This window comes from Microcaecilia unicolor, chromosome 5 (assembly GCF_901765095.1).
Source record: "Microcaecilia unicolor chromosome 5, aMicUni1.1, whole genome shotgun sequence".
NCBI classification, from domain to species: Eukaryota; Metazoa; Chordata; class Amphibia; order Gymnophiona; family Siphonopidae; genus Microcaecilia; species Microcaecilia unicolor.
In genome coordinates this window covers 212,392,722-212,416,424 of record NC_044035.1, presented here as the reverse complement: position 1 = coordinate 212,416,424, position 23,703 = coordinate 212,392,722, and the positions used below count along the sequence as shown (strand labels likewise).

Genomic DNA, 23,703 nt, shown 5'->3' with positions numbered 1-23,703 from the left:
CACCAACATGGCGTCTTCTGGCGGGTCCTCTTAAAGATTGCAATCACAGAGATGTGGCTAAATGGTTCTCATGAATGGGATGCAAACATCTCTAACACCGGCGATCTCCAAGGGCGGGCAAAATGTTGAGATTTGGCCGGCCCCGACCGTATTATCGAAAAGAAAGATGGCTGGCCATCTTGTTCGATAATACGATCGGGTACGCCGATTTACGGGGCCGTCATTGCAGATGGGCGGCCTTAGAGATGGCTGCCCATCTTTGATTATGCCCCTCAGAGTGTCTTGTGTTTCAACAACTCACTGACTTTGATGATAGAACCATCTTTTGCATCCTCATCAATCAGAGTTTAGCAATGGTCATAGTTGCAAGACCATCCTCAGTGCACTATTAAAACAGTCTTCGTTCCACTATTGATCAAGGTGATATTTCTATTTTAGTCTCTTTCGATCTCACAGCAGCATTCAATACTGTTGACTTCACTGTGCTTCATTCTAGACTTTCTAGTATGAGAATAACTGGAAATGTCCACCACTGATTCTCCTCTTTTCTTTCCTCACAAGCATTTTCTGTTAATTTTTGGGGTTCCATTTCAGAATGTTCCACAGGGCTTGGTTTTGGTCCCCCTGCTGTTTAATTTATTTCTCAGTCCCTTAGCAACACTTATCCAGGACCTTGGTTTGCAGGCCTTCTACTATGCTGATTATATTATGATTGTTTTTCCTACTGATTCTTTTTCTCCTGATCTCAACAAACTGAATCATGTGCTATCATTAATCTTCCAATGGTTGGAAGACAATCACCTCATCTTGAACTGTTCCAAGACTGTTGCTACTTGAGTTATAGGCAGGACTATTGCTCCCTCACTCACTCCTCGGGCCAATGGTTAGTCCATTAGTTTAGTTTCTTCCCAAAAATACCTTGGGGTTATTGTAGACCGTCTTTTAAGGAACAAATTGCATCACTGATGAAGATTGCTTTTTACCATCTTTTTCAATTCTGTATTATAAGACCGTTGCTGAATAAAGCATCTCAGGAAACTTTTCTTTATGTATTCATTATTTCTAGGCTTGATTATTGCAATATAATTTATTCTGGTCTTCCCTCAACCTCTTTGTGTTGATTGCAAACAGTACTGCGCTCAGAATCCTTACTCACTCCAAGTGTTACAAACATATAACTTCACGTTTTATTCAAAATGAAACGGGCGCTAGCAAGGTTTTCCTCGGAGTGTGTATGTTCGAGAGAGTGTGTGTGAGAGTGTCTCTGTGAGAGAGAGTGAATGTGCGAGAGTGTGTGTGCCTTTTTGTTTTTTGTGTGTGTGTTTGTTTTGTGACGGGAGGGTGGAGGTTCGGAGGTGCGTTTGAATGAATGTCTGTGTGTGTTTGTGATACAGGTACACTTCAATAACTTTTAAAATACAGATATTCAAAATAGAAAGGATTTGGATTTTACCCCCTTAAGAAAGAGAAGCCCAAGTAAATCCCTTGGCTGCTGGAGAAGTTTGGCAGGCATTCAGGTTCAAAGGGGGGTGGCAGTGACTCCCAGAGGCCAGGGCATTGCAGTTTGAGCTGGGACTCAGGGGAAGGGAGTTTGTTTGTGTCTCCAGAGCACCGCAACGCCTCACTGGAGGAGGGGCGAGGAGGTGCATGAGAAGGGATCGGGGCGAGCGAGCAGCTCCCTCTCCTCTGCTCTGAACTAACGTCACAGGTCTTTCTGAACTCACTTTTAGTGCCTCCATCCCATTTGCTCTCTCCTCCTCCTCTTGTCTTTTGTTTTCGCTGCTGTGCTTCCCTCCTCCCTAATCTGTGATATCCTCCGGGCTGGGAGCTCCTGTCAAAGGCAAATGAAACCTGGCAGCTTGAGATGAGGCTGGGAGGGAGCCTTTAGTAGGGAGCATTTGCCGTGCAGCTTTGTCCGTGGTTACAAAGGATGGGGGAAAAAGTGGGTGTCTGTTTTGCTGAGGAGAAGAAAGGTTACCTTTTCGGTTGGTTCTCGAAGTGACTTCATGAAAAGGAGCACCCCTGTGTGCAATTTAGCTGAGAATGTTTTGCTAGATTTTGTGTGTGTGTGCTGTTTTTCTGGTTGTGTGTGCCGCTCATGCCCAACATGAACGCTCAGCTGATTCCCTCCACCTCCTCTGTGTTTCCAAACCGGCTCCCCAACGCGGCTTCTAAAATGTCCGTTCCGTTGCGACTTGGGAGGGGGCGTGGTGTTGCGTCGAGGGCATCAGAGGACTAACTTCCATCTGTGCTACGACTTGGGGGGTTGGGGATGCGTCTCTCTGTTCCGCCCTCAACGTCATAACGTTTTGACGTGAGGGTGGGGCAGAGAGACATAGTGAGTGGGATGGCTTCACTACCATGAACTAACGAACCCTTGGAGTGGAGTGACTTCAGAACGTTGTCTTCAGAACGTTGAGGGAGCGTTTTATTATAGTAGATCATTGCCTTTCCACAACCTATCACATTCAATTTAAAATCCTGACTCTTACCTTTAAGGCTCTTCATTCTGGTAATCCGTTTTAACTAACAAATCTTGTTGTTCCATGTTCCCCTCCTAGGCTTCTGTGCTCTATAAATGATCACCGTCTTCATATTCCATCTCATATGGCTGTGTGGCTTGACTTAACTAGTACAGATGCATTCTTTTGCATATCACAATCTTTGTGGAATGCCATAAGTACATAAATATTGCCATACTGGGAAAGACCAAAGGTCCAGCATCCTGTTTCCAACAGTGGCCAATCCAGGTCACAAATACCCGGCAAGATCCCAAAAATGTACAAAACATTTTATACTGCTTATCCCAGAAAGAGTAGATTTTACCCAAGTCCATTTAATAACGGTCCATGGACTTTTCCTTTAGGAAGCCGACCAAACCTTTTTTAAACTTCGCTACGCTAACCGCCTTTACCACATTCTCTGGCAACGAATTCCAGAGTTTATTTACATGTTGAGTGAAGAAAAATTTTCTCCAATTCATTTTAAATTTACTACATTGTAGCTTCATCGCATGCCCCCTAGTCCTAGTATTTTTGGAAAGCATGAACAGACGCATCACATCTACCCGTTCAACTCCACTCATTATTTTATAGACCTCTATCATATCTCCCCTCAGCCACCTTTTCTCGAAGCTGAAGAGCCCTAACCGCTTTAGCCTTTCCTCATAGGGAAGTCGTCCCATCCTCTTATTATTTTCGTCGCCCTTCTCTGCACCTTTTCTAATTCCACTATATCTTTTGTGAGATGCAGTGACCAGAATTGAACGCAATATTCGAGGTGCAGTCACACCATGGAGTGAAACAAAGGCATTATAATATCCTCATTTTTGTTTTCCATTCCTTTCCTAATAATACCTAACATTCTATTTGCTTTCTTAGCCACAGCAGCACACTGAGCAGAAGGTTTCAATGTATCATCAACAACAACACCTAGATCCCTTTCTTGGTCCGTAACTCCTAACGTGGAACCTTGCATGACGTAGCTATAATTCGGGTTCCTCTTTCCCACATGCATCACTTTGCACTTGCTCACATTAAACGTCATCTGCCATTTAGCCGCCCAGTCTCCCAGTCTCGTAAGGTCCTCTTGTAATTTTTCACAATCCTCCCGCGATTTAACCACTTTGAATAACTTTGTGTCATCAGCAAATTTAATTACCTCACTCCCATCTCTAGGTCATTTATAAATATGTTAAAAAGCAATGGTCCCAGCACAGACCCCTGGGGAACCCCACTAACTGCCCTTCTACATTGAGAATACTGACCATTTAACCCTACACTCTGTTTTCTATATTTGAACCAGTTTTTAATCCACAATAGAACACTACCTCCTATCCCATGACTCTCCAATTTCCTCTGGAGTCTTTCATGAGGTACTTTGTCAAACGCCTTCTGAAAAACCAGGTACACAATATCAACCGGCTCCCCTTTATCCACATGTTTGTTCACCCCTTCAAAGAAATGTAGTAGATTGGTGAGGCAAGATTTCCCTTCACTAAATCCATGTTGGCTTTGTCTCATTAATCCATGCTTTTGAATATGATCTGTAATTTTGTTCTTTATAATAGTTTCTACCATTTTGCCCGGCACCGATGTCAGACTCACCGGTCTATAAAGTGAATGATACATACCTGTAGCAGGTGTTCTCCGAGGACAGCAGGCTGATTGTTCTCACGACTGGGTGACGTCCGCGGCAGCCCCCACCAACCGGAAGAAGCTTCGCGGGCGGTCCGCACGCAGGGCACGCCCACCGCGCATGCGCGGCCGTCTTCCCGCCCGTGCGCGACCGTTCCCGCCAGTTGAATGACAAGCAAAATGAGTAAAACGCAACTCCAAAGGGGAGGAGGGAGGGTAGGTGAGAACAATCAGCCTGCTGTCCTCGGAGAACACCTGCTACAGGTATGTATCATTCACTTTCTCCGAGGACAAGCAGGCTGCTTGTTCTCACGACTGGGGTATCCCTAGCTCTCAGGCTCACTCAAAACAAGAACCCAGGTCAATTGAACCTCGCAACGGCGAGGATACAACAGAAAATTGACCTACGAAGAACAACTAACTGAGAGTGCAGCCTGACCAGAATAAATGCGGGTCCTGGAGGGTGGAGTTGGATTTACACCCCAAACAGATTCTGCAGCACCGACTGCCTGAACCGACTGTCGCGTCGGGTATCCTGCTGGAGGCAGTAATGTGATGTGAATGTGTGGACAGATGACCACGTCGCAGCCTTGCAAATCTCTTCAATAGTGGCTGACTTCAAGTGGGCCACTGACGCTGCCATGGCTCTAACACTATGAGCCGTGACATGACCCTCAAGAGCCAGCCCAGCCTGGGCGTAAGTGAAGGAAATGCAATCTGCTAGCCAATTGGAGATGGTGCGTTTCCCGACAGCGACCCCTAGCCTGTTAGGGTCGAAAGAAATAAACAATTGGGCAAACTGTCTGTGGGGCTGTGTCCGCTCCAAGTAGAAGGCCAATGCTCTCTTGCAGTCCAATGTGTGCAACTGACGTTCAGCAGGGCGGGTATGCGGCCTGGGGAAGAACGTTGGCAAGACAATTGACTGGTTAAGATGGAACTCAGACACCACCTTCGGCAGGAACTTTGGGTGGGTGCGGAGCACTACTCTGTTGTGATGAAATTTGGTATATGGAGCATGAGCTACCAGGGCTTGAAGCCACCAAGAAAATGACCTTCCAGGTCAAGTACTTCAGATGGCAGGTATTCAGTGGCTCAAAAGGAGGTTTCATCAGCTGGGTGAGGATGACGTTGAGATCCCATGACACTGCAGGAGGCTTGATAGGGGGCTTTGACAGAAGCAAGCCTCTCATGAATCGAACGACTAAAGGCTCTCCAGAGATGGCTTTACCTTCCACACAATAATGGTAAGCACTAATCGCACTAAGGTGATTCCTTACTGAGTTGGTCTTGAGGCCAGACTCTGATAAGTGCAGAAGGTATTCAAGCAGGTTCTGTGCAGGGCAAGAACGAGGTTCGAGGGCCTTGCTCTCACACCAAACGACAAACCTCCTCCACTTGAAAAGGTAACTCTTTTTAGTGGAATCCTTCCTAGATGCAAGCAAGACACGGGAGACACCCTCCGACAGACCCAACGCAGCGAAGTCTACGCCCTCAACATCCAGGCCGTGAGAGCCAGGGACTGAAGGTTGGGGTGCAGCAACGCTCCGTCATTCTGCGAAATGAGAGTCGGAAAACACTCCAATCTCCACGGTTCTTCGGAGGACAACTCCAGAAGAAGAGGGAACCAGATCTAACGGGGCCAAAAGGGCGCTATCAGAATCATGGTGCTGCGGTCTTGCTTGAGCTTCAGTAAGGTCTTCCCCACCAAAGGTATGGGAGGATAAGCATACAGGAGGCCGGTCCCCCAATGAAGGAGAAAGGCATCCGACGCTAGCCTGCCGTGTGTCTGAAGTCTGGAACAGAACAGAGGCAACTTGTGGTTGGTCTTAGAGGCGAAAAGGTCCACCGAGGGGGTGCCCCACTCTCGGAAGATCTTGCGTACCACTCTGGAATGGAGCGACCACTCGTGCGGTTGCATGACTCTGCTCAGTCTGTCGGCCAGACTGTTGTTTACGCCTGCCAGGTATGTGGCTTGGAGGAGCATGCCGAACTGGCAAGCCCAACGCCACATCCCGACGGCTTCCTGACACAGGGGGCGAGATCCGGTGCCCCCCTGCTTGTTGACGTAATACATTGCAACCTGATTGTCTGTCCGAATTTGGATAATTTGGCAGGACAGCTGATCTCTGAAAGCCTTCAGTGCGTTCCAGATCGCTCGGAGCTCCAGGAGGTTGATCTGCAGATCCTTTTTCTGGAGGGACCACAGACCCTGGGTGTGGAGCCCATCGACATGAGCTCCCCACCCCAGGCGAGATGCATCCGTCGTCAGCACTTTCGTGGGCTGTGGAATTTGGAATGGACGTCCCAGGGTCGAATTGGTCCGAATGGTCCACCAGAGCAGTGAAGTGCGGCAAGTGGTGGAGAGGCGGATGACATTCTCTAGATTCCCGGTGGCTTGGAACCACTGGGAAGCTAGGGTCCATTGAGCAGATCTCATGTGAAGACGAGCCATGGGAGTCACATGGACTGTGGAGGCCATATGACCCAGAAGTCTCAACATCTGCCGAGCTGTGACCTGCTGAGGCGCTCTGGTCTGCGAAGCCAGGGACAGGAGGTTGTTGGCCCTCGCTTCGGGAAGGAAGGCCTGAGCCGTCTGGGTATTCAGCAGAGCTCCTATGAATTCCAGAGACTGGGTTGGGCTGGAGATGGGACTTTGGGTAATTTATCACAAACCCCAGCAGCTCCAGGAGTTGAATAGTGCACTGCATGGACCGGAGGGCTCCTGCCTCCGGGGTGTTCTTGACCAGGCAATCGTCGAGATATGGGAACATGTGCACTCCCAGCTTGCGTAGATACGCCGCCACCACCACGAGGCACTTTGTAAACACCCGTGGGCCAGAGGCGAGCCCAAAGGGCAGCACACAATACTGAAAGTGCCGTGCGCCCAGGCGGAATCTGAGATACTGTCTGTGAGCTGGCAGTATCGGGATGTGAGTGTATGCGTCCTTTAAATCCAGGGAACATAGCCAATCGTTTTTCTGAATCATTGGCAGAAGGGTGCCCAAGGAAAGCATCCTGAACTTTTCTTTGACCAGGAATTTGTTCAGGCCTCTCAGGTCTAGGATGGGGCGCATCCCCCTGTTTTCTTTTCCACAAGGAAGTACCTGGAATAGAATCCCTGCCCTTCCTGCCCGGGTGGTACGGGCTCGACCGCATTGGCGCTGAGAAGGGCGGAGAGTTCCTCTGCAAGTACCTGCTTGTGATGGGAGCTGAAGGATTGAGCTCCCGGAGGACAATTTGGTGGAAGGGAGGCCAAATTTAGGGCGTATCCGCACCGCACTATTTGGAGAACCCACTGGTCGGAGGTTATGAGAGGCCACCTTTGCTGAAAAAATTTTAACCTCCCTCCGACCGGCAGATCGTCCGGCACGGACACTTTGAGGGCGGCTATGCTCCCGTGGATCCAGTCAAAAGCCCGTCCCCGGCTTTTGCTGTGGAGGCGCAGGGGGCTGCTTAGGCGCACGCTGTTGACGAAAACGAGCGCGCTGGGGCTGTCCCTGTGCCTGTCGAGGAAAAAAGAAAGGTTTGGAGCGTGTGGCAACAAGAAACAGAAAATTAACGAATTTGCGAACAACGCGACGGTTTTCCGGGGCTGACTAAGAGAGAGCGGCGACGCACGACTCTCTCCAGCGTGGAAAAGAAAAGACTGGCGGGAACGGTCGCGCACGGGCGGGAAGACGGCCGCGCATGCGCGGTGGGCGTGCCCTGCGTGCGGACCGCCCGCGAAGCTTCTTCCGGTTGGTGGGGGCTGCCGCGGACGTCACCCAGTCGTGAGAACAAGCAGCCTGCTTGTCCTCGGAGAATTTCCCGGATCTCCTCTGGAACCTTTTTAAAAAATCGGCGTTACATTGGCCACCCTCCAATCTTCTGGTACCATGCTCGATTTTAAGGATAAATTACATATTACTAACAATAACTCCGCAAGTTCATTTTTCAGTTCTATCAGTACTCTGGGATGAATCCCATCTGGTCCAGGAGATTTGCTACTGTTCAGTTTGTAGAACTGCCCCATTACATCCTCCAGGTTCACAGAGAATTCATTAAGTTTCTCTGACTCTTCAGCTTCGAATACCATTTCTGGCACCGGTATCCCACCCAAATCTTCCTTGGTGAAGACCAAAGCAAAGAATTCATTTAATCTCTCCGCTATGGCTTTGTCTTCCCCGATCATCCCTTTTACTCCTCAGTCATCTAGCGGTCCAACTGATTCTTTTGCTGGCTTCCTGCTTTTAATATACCTAAAAAAAACTTTTACTATGTGTTTTGGCCTCCAACGCAATCTTTTCAAAGTCCCTCTTAGCCCCCGACGAAACAATTTCCCTAGGGATATGATTGTCTGTTTCATGGGCTTTGTATTGAAAGAGAAGATCCTTGCAGCAGCATGGAAGCAAAAGGCTTCTGCTCTGACTCTCCAAAAACGAAGGGAACTGAATGGTGTTACTACTTTTATGCGGTCAGAGAAAATCAGGTATAAGTGGGCTTACCCATCTTTGGTTTTTACAGTGAATGAGGGCACAGGATGCACTAGATCTGTAGACGCATGGCACCATCTTGTGCAGCTAAAGGTCCTGAACCTTCCTGATGATCTTGGCAACCTGTGGAGTAAAAAGCCTCCATCTTCCTCTCAATCCCACTGGCATTGAAAAGAGGGTGCCTCTCGCCTAGTGCGAGGGTCTGATCACGAAATTCAGTCACTAGATCCAGAATCTCCTTCTAAAAAGTGAGAGGGATGAGAAGCAGCCTTTTCATAATCAAGTGGCACCATATTCTTTTTTGTCTTTCTTCTTGAGGAGATGCTACTCTCTATGTGCATATCACTTAACTGCCTTTATTTCCATTGTTTATTTTTTAAGCAACATAGATCATTCTCACATAGACACTGTTTAAATGTGCTCCCATTTGACAATATCTGGATACTGGTTTAGCACCTATGTCTATGGGTATAGTATGTGGGGATAACAATAACCATGGGGTTTAATACACCTAATACACGGAGTCAATTCTTGGTTGGTGGGTAAGATGCCTTGCTCATGTGACGCTTTTCACTTTGTATTAATCACTACCCGTGTATGGGATGAAGCTTATGCATCTGGCTCAGAGGCAGACCTATTTGTCATCCTTTTGCCAGTTCACAACTCTGGGGAGTGCACTATGGGTAATCGGGGAGACAGGCGGGGAAAGGGTGGGGTATGGGAGAGTATGTAGATAGGAATGCTCAAATACTTTTGGAGGGCAAGTTTGAATGCATATATGGTATGAGTGCGGGGGAGGGGGGCTGTAGGGTATGTTACAAATCATATTTTTACTGCTGCAATGTTGAGAAGTAAGCTTCGGATGAAAGGTTTAAACTCCCCAAATAAAAGAAGTTTGCTCTATAGAGAATTACAGCGCTTAAAACTGGATATTGCATTTGTGCATGAAACGCATCTGCTATCTTGTTAAAACACCCCCAATATACATCTAACTATTTTAGGTCCACTAAGGGTGGTCAAAGAAAGAAAGGGGTAGCAATAATGATGCATAACACCCTGGCTTGGCAAATGAACTACAGTGCTAAAGATAGCAAGGGGAGATTTCTTTTAGTTAGTGGGGAACTTCAAGGATTCATGGTCTCCCTTCTGAATGTTTATGCTCCTAATGAGAACCATGTCTTATTTCTGGGACAACTTGGGGCATTTTTACAAGAACATTTGAAAGGGAATCTGTTAATCGGGGTGGGGGGGGGGGGGATTTTAACCTAACTCTTAACCCTTTGATAGATGCTACACCGACCAGGTCTCCCCATCACAAGGGGATGACAAAAGCTTTAGCTCACCTAGTAAAAAGATTATAAGCTAACTGACTTGTGGAGGGCGCTTTATCCAACTGCAAAAGATTGCTCATTTTATTCTGCAGTTCCTGGCTCCCATTCACAAATTGATATGTTTTTAGGGGATTCTTTCTGGCTTCCTAAATTAACTTCTAGTGCCACTGAACCCATTATTTGGTCAGACCACACACCTGTGTGGGTGGTCTTTGCACTCAGGGATGAGGGCCCCCCAAGAAGTTTTGGAAAATGAATGAATCTTTATTAAAGTATAAGGAAGTTAGACAGGATATGGAACAGCATATTCTTGAATACATGGAACATAATGATATGGGAGATGTAGGAGATCTCACCTTGTGGGAAGGTTTGAAATCTGTCCTGAGGGGAATTTTTATTAAATGTGAGAGAGACTTAAGAGAGAAAAGCAGATCAGGAGCACTGCCTCTTACAGCAAATCAAACCTTTAGACGAGAAATCTAGTGCCACCAAAAATTGCTCCTTTGAAATAGAGGCTGACAAATGTAAACTGAGCTTGCAGGGTCTTAGGTTAGCTAATATAGCCCATCAACTGCATATTGTTTGACAACAACACTATGAGTGGGCTAATAAGTCTGGAAGGCTCCTAGCCTTCAAACTGAAGAAACAACAGCTGTGCAATCATATTACAAAAATCTGAAATGCAAAGGGTCAGCTTTTATTTCAGAAAGCCTTGATACAAAAGAGGTTTCTGGAGTTTTATCAGCATTTTTATGCACAAGATGCTACGATAGACCCTCAACGAATAACTCAATATCTTTCTGAAGTCTGCCTGCCTTATAAGAAGAATGGGTCCAGGCACTGGATAAGTGAAATTATGACAACTGAATTACTTGCTACTATAAAGCAACTGCCTGCAGGCAAGGTGCCTGGTTTGGATGACTCTTCTGCTTATAATCGAAATAGAAAAACGCCTATATTGTGACCCAAATCGGGAGATAGACGTTTATCTCACAAAAACGAATAAAGCGGTATAATCGAAAGCCGAATTTGGACGTTTTCAACTGCACTCCGTCGCGGATGCGGACAAAGTTGATGGGGGCGTGTCGAAGGCGGAACTGGGGCGTGGTTATCGGCCGATCAGAGATGGGCGCCTTTCGCCGATAATGGAAAAAAAACATGCGTTTGTAGCGAGAATTTAGGGCACTTTTCCTGGACCCTGTTTTTCCACGAATAAGGCCCCAATAAGTGCCCTAAATAACCAGATGACCACTGGAGATGACCCTCCCACCACAAAATATGCCGTTTCACAACTTTTTATTTTCACCCTCAAATGTCATACCCACCTCCCTGGCAGCAGTGTGCAGGTCACTGGAGCAGTTATTAGGGGGTGCAGTGGACTTCAGGCAGGTGGACCCAGGCCCATCCCCCCCCACCTGTTACACTTGTGCTGGTAAATGGGAGCCCTCCAAACCACCCCCCAAACCCACTGTACCCACATGTAGGTGCCCCCCTTCACCCCTTAGGGCTATAGTAATGGTGTAGACTTGTGGGCAGTGGGTTTTGAGGGGGATTTGGGGGGCTCAACACACAAGGGAAGGGTGCTATGCACCTGGGAGCTCTTTTACCTTTTTTTTTTTTTTTGTAGAAGTGCCCCCTAGGGTGCCCGGTTGGTGTCCTGGCATGTGAGGGGGACCAGTGCACTACGACTCCTGGCCCCTCCCACGAACAAATGCCTTGGATTTATTCGTTTTTGAGCTGGGCGCGTTCATTTTCCATTATCGCTGAAAAACAAAAAAGCCCAGCTCACAAATTGTCGAATAAAACATGGACGTCTATTTTTTGCGAAAATACAGTTTGGTCCGCCCCTTCACGGACCCGTTCTCGGAGATAAAAGCCCATGGAGATAGACGTTTCCGTTCGATTATGCCCCTTTCTACTAACACTTTTTTTCCACTGTTCTCGAGTGACTTACATTGATCAGCAGTGCAGTGACAGAGACTATTCATGATTTACGGATGAAGCCAGGGCAAAACGGGTGCCTGTTGAGATCTGAAGCAAAGATAAGTCACCCGTCAGTTTTGCACACTGACAGCCCTATAGTTTTGATTGCCCTTGACTGAAGTTTAATTGCACAGTTGTTGTTTTGATGCTTATTTACAAAAATCCAATTGAAAAAATTATACAAAACGGCCTACAAAAAGTAAGTTCAATGTGTTTTAATTAAAAAGGCTTGAATGGGGAGTGGAGGTTTTTTTTTTTAAGACCTATGATTACAGCAATTGTTAAAAGCTTGTGAGATTGCCAGGTTATGGAAAGCTGTTCAAACCCCAGCCTTAGTGAGCTGGTGAAAGCAGTTGAGCTATTTATTTTTGATGGAAAAACTAACAGCTACATGTAAGATATGGCGCAATTGTTTCTACAGGCTTGGGACCCTGTAACAAGTGTACCTGGACGTATGTTAATGTTCTCAACCTGTTGCTTTATTCCTTCTCAAAGTTTACTCATGTTAGTGGTTTAGGGGGGAGGACGAAGGGACACTGCTTAATGGTTGATTGTGCAGGATGTTTTGTTTTATTTGTCACTTTAAAGGATGGTACAGAGTGAGTTGTGATGTACTTATGATAGCAGTTGTTCCTTTTGCTGTTTCAGTAAAGATTTACATTGAAAATGAAATGCTGAATGGAGTGGAATGGGTAGACATGAATCGTTTGTTTACTCTTTCCAAAAATACTAGGACTAGGGGGCATACAATGAAGCTACTAAGAAGAAAATTTAAAACAAACCAGAGAAAATATTGCTTCACTCAACATGTAATTAAACTCAGCTAAAGTGGTAAAAGCAGTTAGCTTAGCAGGGTTTAAAAGAGGTTTGGATAATTTCCTAAATGAAAAGTCCAAAAGCTATTATTAAGATGTACTTGGGAAAATCCACTGCTTATTTCTAGGATAAGCAGCATAAAATCTATTTTATTGTTCTGGGATCTTGCCAGGTACTTGAGACCTGGATTGGCCACTGCTAGAAACAGGATACTGGGCTTAATGGACCTTTGTTTTGTCCCAGTATGGCAACACTTATGCTCTTACCATACACCAGTGTCATAAGGTAAAATTATGTATAATCATACCTGATAATTTTCTTTCCATTAATCATAGCTGATCAATCCATAGACTGGTGGGTTGTGTCCATCTACCAGCAGGTGGAGATAGAGAGCAAACTTTTGCCTCCCTATATGTGGTCATGTGCTGCCGGAAACTCCTCAGTATGTCGATATCAAAGCTCCATCCGCAGGACTCAGCACTTAGAGAATTACACCCACGAAGGGACACTCTGCCCAGCTCACCACCGCCGAAACGGGGGAGGGGAATTAACCCAGCTCATCCCCACACAAGTGGGGGAGGGGAATCCGTCCAGCTCATCCCTGCGGAGCGGGGGAGGGACACCACACCCGCCGATGCGGGGGGATCTGGCTTATCCTGCAACCGCAACCGCGGGAGGAGCTGACTGACCCTAACACCGCCGAAGCGGGAAGGGTACAAAGCTGCCCTACAGCCGCACGAAGCGGGAGGGAGTGCCGGCAGAATTTTAAGTCTCAATCCAGCCCCGTAAAACGGAGGGGAGAGGAATGCAGCAGCTCACTGTAACACAAACTCGTCTTAACTCTTGAAGAATCCAAGTGAAAAAACTTGAACACGAAGTCTTTCTGAAGTAACTGAAGACTAAACTTGAACCTGAAATGCAACCAGAATAAAAACAGTACAGATATCTGGGAGGGGCTATGGATTGATCAGCTATGATTAATGGAAAGAAAATTATCAGGTATGATTATACATAATTTTACCTTCCATATCATCAAGCTGATCAATCCATAGACTGGTGGGATGTACCGAAGCAGTACTCACCCAGGGCGGGACATTGAAATCCCTGACCTCAACACTGAAGCTCCAAACCGGGCCTCCGCCCGTGCAGCCACAGTCAAACGGTAATGCTTGGAGAATGTATGAGCCGAAGCCCAAGTTGCCGCCTTGCATATCTCTTCCAAGGAGACGGATCCGGCCTCTGCCATCGAGGCCGCCTGAGCTCTCGTGGAGTGAGCCTTCAGCTGGATAGGCGGCACCTTCCCCGCGGCCACATAAGCCGCTGCAATGGCTTCCTTGACCCATCTTGCCACTGTAGGCTTAGCAGCCTGCAGACCCTTACGAGGACCTGCAAACAGGACAAACAGATGATCCGATTTCCGGAAATCATTGGTCACTTCCAAGTATCTGATGATGACTCGTCTCACATCCAGATATTTAAGAGCAGAGTACTCCTCTGGGTAGTCCTCCCTACGAAAGGAAGGGAGACAGAGCTGCTGATTCACATGGAAGCGAGAAACAATCTTGGGCAGGAAGGAAGGCACTGTGCGAATAGTCACTCCTGCCTCAGTGAACTGCAGAAAAGGCTCTCGACATGAGAGCGCCTGGAGCTCGGAAACTCTTCTGGCTGAAGTGATAGCCACCAAAAAGACTGCTTTCAACGTCAGGTCTTTCAGAGATGCCCTCGACAAGGGTTCAAAAGGCGGCTTCTGCAATGCTCTTAGTACCAGGTTGAGATTCCACGCAGGCACCACTGAGTGCAGAGGAGGGCGCAGGTGATTAACTCCCTTGAGAAAGCGCACCACATCTGGCTGCGAAGCCAGGGAAGCACCCTTCAGGCGGCCCCTGAAGCAAGCCAGAGCCGCTACCTGGACTTTAAGGGAACTGAGCGACAGGCCTTTCTCCAGACCTTCTTGCAGGAACGCCAACACTGAAGAAATTGGAGCAGTGAAGGGAGAAAGTGAGCCTGCTTCACACCACGCTGCAAAGATACGCCAAACCCTGGCGTAAGCAGTAGAAGTAGAGCGCTTCCTCGCTCTCAGCATAGTGGCGAGGACCTTGTCTGAGAAGCCCTTCTTCCTCAGACGCTGCCGCTCAATAGCCAGGCCGTAAGACCAAAGGGGGAGGGATCCTCCATCACCACGGGACCCTGATGTAACAGGCCCTGCTCCACTGGCAGCCGCAGAGGATCGTCGACTGAGAGCCTGATCAAGTCCGCATACCAGGGACGCCTGGGCCAATCCGGACCCACCAGGATTACCCTGCCGGGATGCTTTGCCACCCGGTCTAGCACCCTGCCCAACATGGGCCAGGGCGGGAACACATAGAGAAGCTCTTGTGTCGGCCACTGTTGGAGAAGAGCATCTACTCCCAGGGATCGAGGGTCCCGTCCTCTGCTGAAAAAGCGCGGCACTTGGCAATTGGCCGATGACGCCATCAGATCTAGGCTCGGCTGGCCCCAGCGCTTCGTGATGTCCAAGAACGCCTGAGCAGATAGCTGCCACTCTCCGGGCTCCAAGGTATGGCGACTGAGAAAGTCCGCCTTGACATTCATGACTCCGGCAATGTGGGCCGCTGAAAGCTGCTCCAGGTTCGCTTCCGCCCACTGGCAAAGATTCATAGCCTCCTTGGCTAGAGGGGCGCTCTTGGTACCTCCCTGGCGGTTGACATAGGCCACAGCCGTGGTATTGTCCGACAGGACCCGTACAGGCTTCAACACCAGTACCGGGATGAACTCCAAAAGCGCCAACCGAATGGCTCTGAGTTCCAGGAGGTTGATAGACCACTTTGCCTCTGCAGGAGACCAGAGCCCCTGCGCTGTCCTTCCCAAGCAGTGGGCTCCCCAGCCCGACAACGAGGCGTCCGTCGTGACGACAATCCACTCTGGGGTCACCAGAGGCATTCCCGCAGACAATTTGTCTGTCTGCATCCACCAGCTCAGCGCCTTGCGCACTGCTGGGTCCAAGGGAAGGCGCACAGCATAATCCTCCGACATCGGAGTCCAGCGCTGCAGCAAAGAGTGTTGAAGTGGTCTCATATGAGCCCTGGCCCAGGGCACAACCTCCATCGTGGCCGTCATAGAGCCCAACAGCTGCACATAGTCCCAAGCCCGAAGGGGAGAGGCTACTAGGAACTGGTCCACCTGAGCCTGAAGTTTGACAATCCGATTGTCTGGCAGGAACACTCTGCCCACTTGGGTGTCGAATCGAACTCCCAGGTACTCCAGGGACTGAGTCGGGCGCAGCTGGCTCTTCTCCCAGTTGATGATCCATCCCAGGGAGCTCAAAAGAGCAACTACCCGGTCCACAGCTTTGCCGCACTCTGCATAAGAGGGGGCTCGGATCAACCAGTCGTCCAGATAAGGATGGACTTGTACCCCTTCCTTTCGTAGGAAGGCCGCGATGACCACCATTACTTTGGAAAAGGTCCGCGGAGCAGTAGCCAACCCGAACGGGAGGGCTCTGAACTGGAAGTGTCGGCCCAGGACTGCAAAACGCAGAAAGCGTTGATGAGGAGGCCAGATGGGAATATGCAGGTACGCTTCCTTGATGTCCAAGGATGCCAGGAACTCTCCTGCCTTCACTGCCGCTATAACAGAGCGGAGAGTCTCCATGCGAAAGTGCCGCACTTTCAAGGCCCGATTGACCCCTTTGAGGTCGAGGATAGGCCGGACAGAACCTCCTTTCTTTGGTACCACAAAGTAAATGGAGTAACGTCCCTTGCCAAGCTGACTTTCTGGCACCGGAACGACCGCGCCCAGGCGGATCAGATTGTCCAAGGTCTGCTGCACTGCCACAGCTTTGACCGGAGACTTGCAGGGAGAGAGTACAAACCCGTCTTTTAAGGGTCGGCAGAACTCTAGTTTGTAGCCGTCTCTGATGACTTCCAGCACCCACGCGTCTGAAGTTATTGTGGTCCACTCGCCCAGAAACGAGGACAGCCGTCCTCCAATTTGCACTGGGGCGTGGACCAAGACCCCGTCATTGGGTACGAGACCCTGGGGGAGGACCGGAGGGAGCACCTCCGGGACGGCGGTCTCTGCGAAAGGAATGCTGCTTGGGGGAGAAATTCCTCTTGAAGGAAGAGGGGGCAGAGGAACCCGACTTGCCCGGGCGGTACCGACGGGCTTCCTGCAACCGTCCTCTGGAGGTACCGGGACGAGTACTAGCCCGAGCCCTGACCTCTGGTAATTTCTTGCCCTTAGACGTGCCGAGATCGGTCACGATTTTGTCCAGCTCGACCCCAAAGAGCAGCTTGCCTTTAAAAGGCAACCTAGCCATGCGGGATTTAGAGGCGTGGTCAGCAGACCAATGTTTCAGCCAAAGCCACCGCCGCGCAGAGATTGTCTGAGCCGTGCCTTTCGCTGAGGCCCTCAAGACATCATACAGCAAGTCTGCCAAAAAGGCTAAGCCCGATTCCAGGGCCGGCCAATCAGCCCTCAAGGAATGATCCGAGGGGGAAGCCCGCTGCACCATAGTCAGGCACGCCCTGGCCACATAGGAGCCGCAAACTGAGGCCTGCAAACTTAAAGCAGCCGCCTCAAAGGACGACCTTAAGGCCGCCTCCAATCTTCTGTCTTGGGCGTCCTTTAGGGCCGTGCCACCTTCCACCGGCAACGCCGTTTTCTTAGTCACCGCAGTGATTAAAGAATCCACGGTAGGCCACAGATAGGCCTCACGTTCACTCATAGCCAAAGGATAGAGGCGGGACATAGCCCTAGCCACTTTAAGGCTCGCTTCTGGGACATCCCATTGAGCCGAAATTAAGGTGTGCATGGCATCATGCACGTGGAAGGTTCTAGGCGGGCGCTTCGTCCCCAGCATAATGGCAGAGCCAACAGGGGCTGAGGGAGAGACGTCCTCCGGAGAGGAAATCTTCAAAGTGTCCATGGCCTGTAACAACAGGTTGGGCAAATCCTCTGGGCTAAAAAGCCGCGCTGCAGAGGGGTCATCCGCTCCATCCGAGCGGAGATCCGTCTCCTCCAAGGAATCCGCAAAGGACCGTTGGGAGACCTCAGACACGCTGCCCTCATCTACATCGGAGGAGACAAATTCCTCCAAGGCCTGGGAATCAACCCGAGGGCGTTTACCTCTGGGAACCTCAACCTCTTTATCAGACGAGGGAGCAGGGGCAGCGTTGTGCATGAGGAAGGCCTGATGCAGCAGCAAAACAAACTCGGGGGAGAAACCCCCCAGACTGTGCACTTCCGCAGCCTGGGCAACAGCCCTAGACGCACCCTCAACCGGCGCTCGCAATAGCGGGGGAGAGACATGCTGCGCATCCAAAATGGCGTCCGGCGCGAAACTCCGCGAAGGAGCCGCGCGGGAAGAACGGCTCTTAACTTTAGCCGCTTCTGTGCCGTCGCCCAAATTAAGGGCGTTCATGGCATTAATGTCTCCAACCTCAAGGGCGGCCCAAGAAGAAGCCGTCCGAGCCGCGTGGCCGGCCAAGATGGCGGAGGCGAGGAGCGGGGGATGGGCGTTTATGGCGGGAAAAACCGACACGCCGGAGGAAGGCCGGAACATTCATCGGTCACGAAACTGTCACCCAACAAGGGCGAATCAGGCTTTAAGACCCCCGCATCCCCTCTAGAAGCGCTCAAGCGACCCGGGGAGCGACCCTTTGCGCCCTCGCCCTCCGACGCCATATGCCACGAGGAGAAGAATCGGGGAACCCCCTGCCCGCTATAAAAAGGTAAAAATTACCTGCTGTCCGCTCCGAGTTGTAACGACCTGGTGTCCCAGTGAGTAGCTGCAATAGACGCTTAAATAAACGTCGAAATAAACGCCTTTAAGGACGTTCAAAATTTTTTTTTTTTTTTTTTTTAACGGAGCCAGCGGGAGGGGGAAGAAAAGGAGGGACCTGGCACCACCAGGTTTGCACTTGCTCAAAAGAGCCCTCAACCCCAGGCACTCAACAAAACCTAAAAATTAGGCTTGGAGGCCTAGCCAGAGCTGCTGCTGTGTGTGACCACCACCTGCTGAGATAGAGAACATACTGAGGAGTTTCCGGCAGCACATGACCACATATAGGGAGGCAAAAGTTTGCTCTCTATCTCCACCTGCTGGTAGATGGACACAACCCACCAGTCTATGGATTGATCAGCTTGATGATATGGAAGTATTTAATTATTGCCATACAGGGACAGAGCAAAGGCCCATCAAGCTCAGTATCGTATTTCCAATAGTGGCCAATGCAGGTTACAAGCACTTGGCAATCCAAGTAGCAGGTTTTCCCAAGTTCATATTAATAATGGTTTAAGGACTTTTCATGTAGGAACTTCTCCAAACATATTAACAGCTTTTACCGCGTTCTCTAGTAATGAATGTTAGAGCTTATTTACATGTTGAGTGAGGAAATATTTTCTCTGTTTTGCTCTAAATGTACTGCTTAGTAATCTTCACTGCAAGCCCTATAGTTCTAGTACTTTTACAAGCATGATTCCTTATATTTTATTTGCTTTCTTGGTCGCCATTGGACAATGAGCACAGGATTTCAATGTATAATCAACAATGATGTCAACGATGACACCTCAGTCTTCCTTTTCGGTCCTCCCTTACTATAGGGCCTGCATTCCTGCACCTGGCATCAGTGTCATCTAAACTCCTTTGTACAATGGGCTCCTCTGCTCACACACTTGACTGGCCTATTCAGCCACTTTATAAACACATTTCACTTCTTAAGCTCTCAATGAGATGTCTTCTTTTACCACAGGATCAATATATCTTGTATGTTTCATTTTCACAGCTGGTTGGGTTTCTAATTCACTCTCTTTTGTTTTTCTTTTCATGATCGGGATCAGCACTTACCCTACTTCATAGAACAATTCTGGGCCTGGCTACATTTCCAATATACAGTGTAACAATAAACCCTTCCTGCACCCCTTTCCCCACTCAGCCACCTCTCTGCAAACGCCATACTTGGGACCTTTTTAATAGTGATCACTAAGACAAGAGTAGGCAATTGTGGTCCTCAAGAGTCCCAGAAAGGTCAGGTTTTCAGGATATCCACAATGAATATGCAGGAGATAGATTGGCATACCAAGGAGGCAGTGCATGGAAATCTATCTCCTGCATATTCATTGTGGATACCCTGAAAACTTGATCTGCCCGGGGTACCTGAGGACCAAAATTGCCTACATATGCCCTAAGATTCAGTATGAATTATGGCAGCTGCAGGCATTTCTTTCTCTCTCCACCTACCCCCCATAGGCATTTCTCACAGTTTCTCCCTTTCTATCTTCATCCCTTTCAAGAATTACCCCAGCACTCTTCCCTTTATCCCCAAGTTCTATCTCAGCACTCTCCCCTTTCTCTCAAGACCAACCATAGTATCCTCCTCATCCCTAGGCATAGTGGCACCTTAGAGTTAAACTTCTATGTCATACTCACCTAGGGTTACGACGTTTGCAGAAACAAAAAGAGAACACAAAAAATAAAAATGGTTGCTGCCTTTGGTAAAGAAATATTTAATTGTAGAAAATGTGTAAATGGATTTTAATTAATGAACACACATCAGACACTGACTTAGAGTACAGCAAAAGACAATCTACTTTACAAAAACTTCCAGATTTAAGTTTGACTGAGTCTGAGCCCAAGCATACTTACCAGTAGAGTGAATATCCCTCAACAACTTTGTGTGACTTGTGAGATATGTGTGAATGCTTTTGAATGACATATGCTTAAACATGTGCTGCATGAACAAAATTTAAGCTACTCAATGCACAATTTAACTCTGGAATTTGTGCCAGAGAATGTGGTAAAAGCAGTTAGCTTAGCAGGGTTTAAAAAAGGTTTGGATACTTTCCTAACAGAAAAGTCCATAAGCTATTAAGGTGGACTTGGGAAAATCCACTGCTTATTGAAAATATAGAAAAGAAAAGAAGCCTTTACCTTGTTCCCCCCTTTTTTCCTGAGGGGGGGGGGGGTATCTTGCAGAGGACAGGGAGGTGCAGAGGTCTCAGGGCAGCCCAGCAACAGCACTGACACCTTTTAACTAACATGTTTAAAGTGTTTAAAATGCTCCAGCAGAACAGCACTGTTATAAAACTAAGAACTCAGGTGCCCATAGATGCCAGAGGTGTGTTTAAATTCCACAAATTTGTAACTGTGGGAGGATAGGCAGGGAAACTTGTTACAAGGCTTCTGATTGGCTGTCTGAGACCCCAGGGAGAGCTGGGAGCTTGAGGGGCATGTACGGCAATCTTGAGGGGCAGTGTGGAAGGCAGCCAATAGGAGCCAGGATCTGCTAAAGGGCACAAATTTGGACCAATGAGGTGGCAGGAGCCAGTCTGACCCATAGATTGGCGTGAATTTCAAGCCAATCCAGGGGACAGGAGGGGTGGAGCAAAGAAAAGAGGACAGTCCAGATGCAACCTGGGAAGGAGAAAGGCAAGTACAGACAAAGAGAGGAGGCAGAAAGCATGCTCTGAGAAGGGAAGATCAGATCCAGGCAGGAGTGTGCAAGCTGGGGCAGAGAAGGGCATGCTCAGACAAGAAGAGGCAGCTGCAGGCTGGAGGAGAAGAAGATCAAACCCAAGCAGGAGTGAGCTGCAGGCTGGAACCCACTGATGAGCCCCAGATGAAGAGAGAGAACTGGTGAGTCCTGTAAGGGGCCGGGGACTAAAGCAGATAGGAACAGAAGAGGAGGAGAAGGGGGTCTGGAGCGAGCTGGGAGCAAAAGAGGAGCTGTAGTAGTAGCCTCAGAGGCCATTCTTCTGTCAGAGAAGCAGAGGAGAAAGCCAGCTGTGTGACTGCGTGTCCTGTAAAGAAGCCCCACAAGGAGAGAGACACCCCCCCCCCTGCACTGAGTGCCCAGACTCCAAAGGAACTTTTTTTAGAGTGTCTGCCAGCATGAGTGTCTGCCTCAGCAGGATCCAGCACAGAAGCCTGCTGGTTTGAGTGTCTGTACCTAAGCGAGCCTGCCCTGGGGAAAGAGCTGCCCAGCCTAAGCCTCGAGCCCTGTGAGTGCCTACAGTTAATTTTTGTATTTATTTTTTGTTACATTTGTACCCCGCGCTTTCCCACTCATGGCAGGCTCAATGCGGCTTACATGGGGCAATGGAGGGTTAAGTGACTTGCCCAGAGTCACAAGGAGCTGCCTGTGCCTGAAGTGGGAATCAAACTCAGTTCCTCAGTTCCCCAGGACCAAAGTCCACCACCCTAACCAGTTAAGAGCTTGCCTTTAAAAGATTTAGTTTAGCAGTCCATCAGTGTGAGTAGAGGGTGGGTGTATAACAGAATAAAAGAAAAGGGGTCACGTTTTGGGAGGGCTAGATAGGGATTTCCCCTGCTTATCCTTTTATTTGAAATTAGTTAGCCCACAAGGTCCCTTGCCAAAGAAAATACTGATTGAGGTTAGCACACACACCAAGTACAGGGAGTCAGGATTTTCATGGTTTTTTTTAGTTTTTTTGAGTCAGAGCAGTAGGTATCCTGGAGTTCCTGAGCAGGTGAGCTGACCTCGCCAACCGAGGAGACGTGGATGTGGAGAAGACCAAGGTACCCAACGCAAGAGAGCAGCGATGCCAGCGAAGATTTGATACACCGGTAACATTATTGTGTGCACACAAATTGAAAAAAAAAAAAAAAATATATATATATATATATATATATATATATATATATATATATATCAGATCTGAATACAATAATTGGGGTTGTGTACATATTTGGGATGTTTTATGTTATTGCAGCAGTGGGGTTGGGGTCTTGGTAACTGTACTTGTAGTTTTGAATATCTTTTTGCCTTTGTAACTTGACACAAAGTATGTTACACCTTGCACTATTTTTATTTAATACTAGCAAACATTAATAATTGGTACCAAGATTAAGGAACACAACCAACAAGTGTTTCTATTTACTTTACCATTTAATAAACTATTTAATATTTTTTTTTTCTTGTCAAATCCCTCGGTTGCGTGGAGTTTATTTGGGAACCCTATTTAAAACTGTGACATTCCTATATATATATTTATTTCTTTAATTATTGTAATTTACCTGCTCCAGGACTAGGGGGCTTACATTATTTCTAGGATAAGCAGCATAAAATCTGGTTTACTGTTCTGGGATCTTGGCAGTTCCTTGTGACCTGGATTAGTAACTGTTGGAAACAGGATACTGGGCTTGATGGCTGTAAAAGTGTGGCAACGTTTAAAGTTCTTATGTTCCTTTGACAGATTCAACCAGGAGGGAAACAGACAGGAAATCAGCAATGCCATTCTATCTCTTTAGCACCCCCATGTGTCCAGACTGACTAATAGGCCAGAGATAGTTTCTCTCATTATGTGGGTTGGTGTGTTGGTCATAGGCACAAAAAAGAAAAAGAGGATATTTTCCACACAGGCCAGCACCGTTGATAGATCCACCTTAGGATGCTTGATAACCAAACAGGCCAGTGGTTTTCAACCCAACCTTTGAACAGCCAGCCATTCGGGTTTTCAGGATATCTACAATAAATATGCAGGAGAGAGATTTGTATACAATAAAGACACTGCATGCAAATCTCTCTCACACATATTCACTGTTGATATCTTGAAAATCAGACTGGTTGAGTATGTCCGAAGGAGTGGGTTGAGAAATCCCTGAAATAGGCTAATCTGCCCTTTTTGAAAGTTCAGTGAAAGTTTCAAACATTCTAATTTTTAGAATATCACAGTGTGAATTTCTTAAAAGAGGAACAGATTGAAGAGGGAAATTTTTAATGAATGAGAGCTAAAGCTGAACATTCCTTCCCCCTCCAAGTCCCATTCTCACCTTAAACATGGGGTTTCGGGCCCGGGAAAAATATATGTAGTAGTGATCCATCAGCTGACAGACACAGTCAACAAACTGTGAATTCATGAGCCAGGAATGGGAAGGCAGTTGCAGGAACAGTGGCTGCAAGAAGAAAACAGAATATTTGTCTCAGGAAGAGAGAACAGCTGGGA

At 48.1% G+C, this 23,703-nt stretch overlaps 1 protein-coding gene across 1 annotated transcript in view; it reads right to left on the bottom strand.

The window, feature by feature from the left end:
* EXOC3L1 (exocyst complex component 3 like 1) overlaps positions 1–23,703 on the bottom strand; it is a 434,251-nt gene that overhangs the window by 65,258 nt on the left and 345,290 nt on the right. Inside the window, exon 10 of the mRNA XM_030203745.1 lies at positions 23,531–23,653. Within this exon, the coding sequence (XP_030059605.1) occupies positions 23,531–23,653 (123 nt within the window). The remainder of the gene's footprint in view (positions 1–23,530; positions 23,654–23,703) is intronic.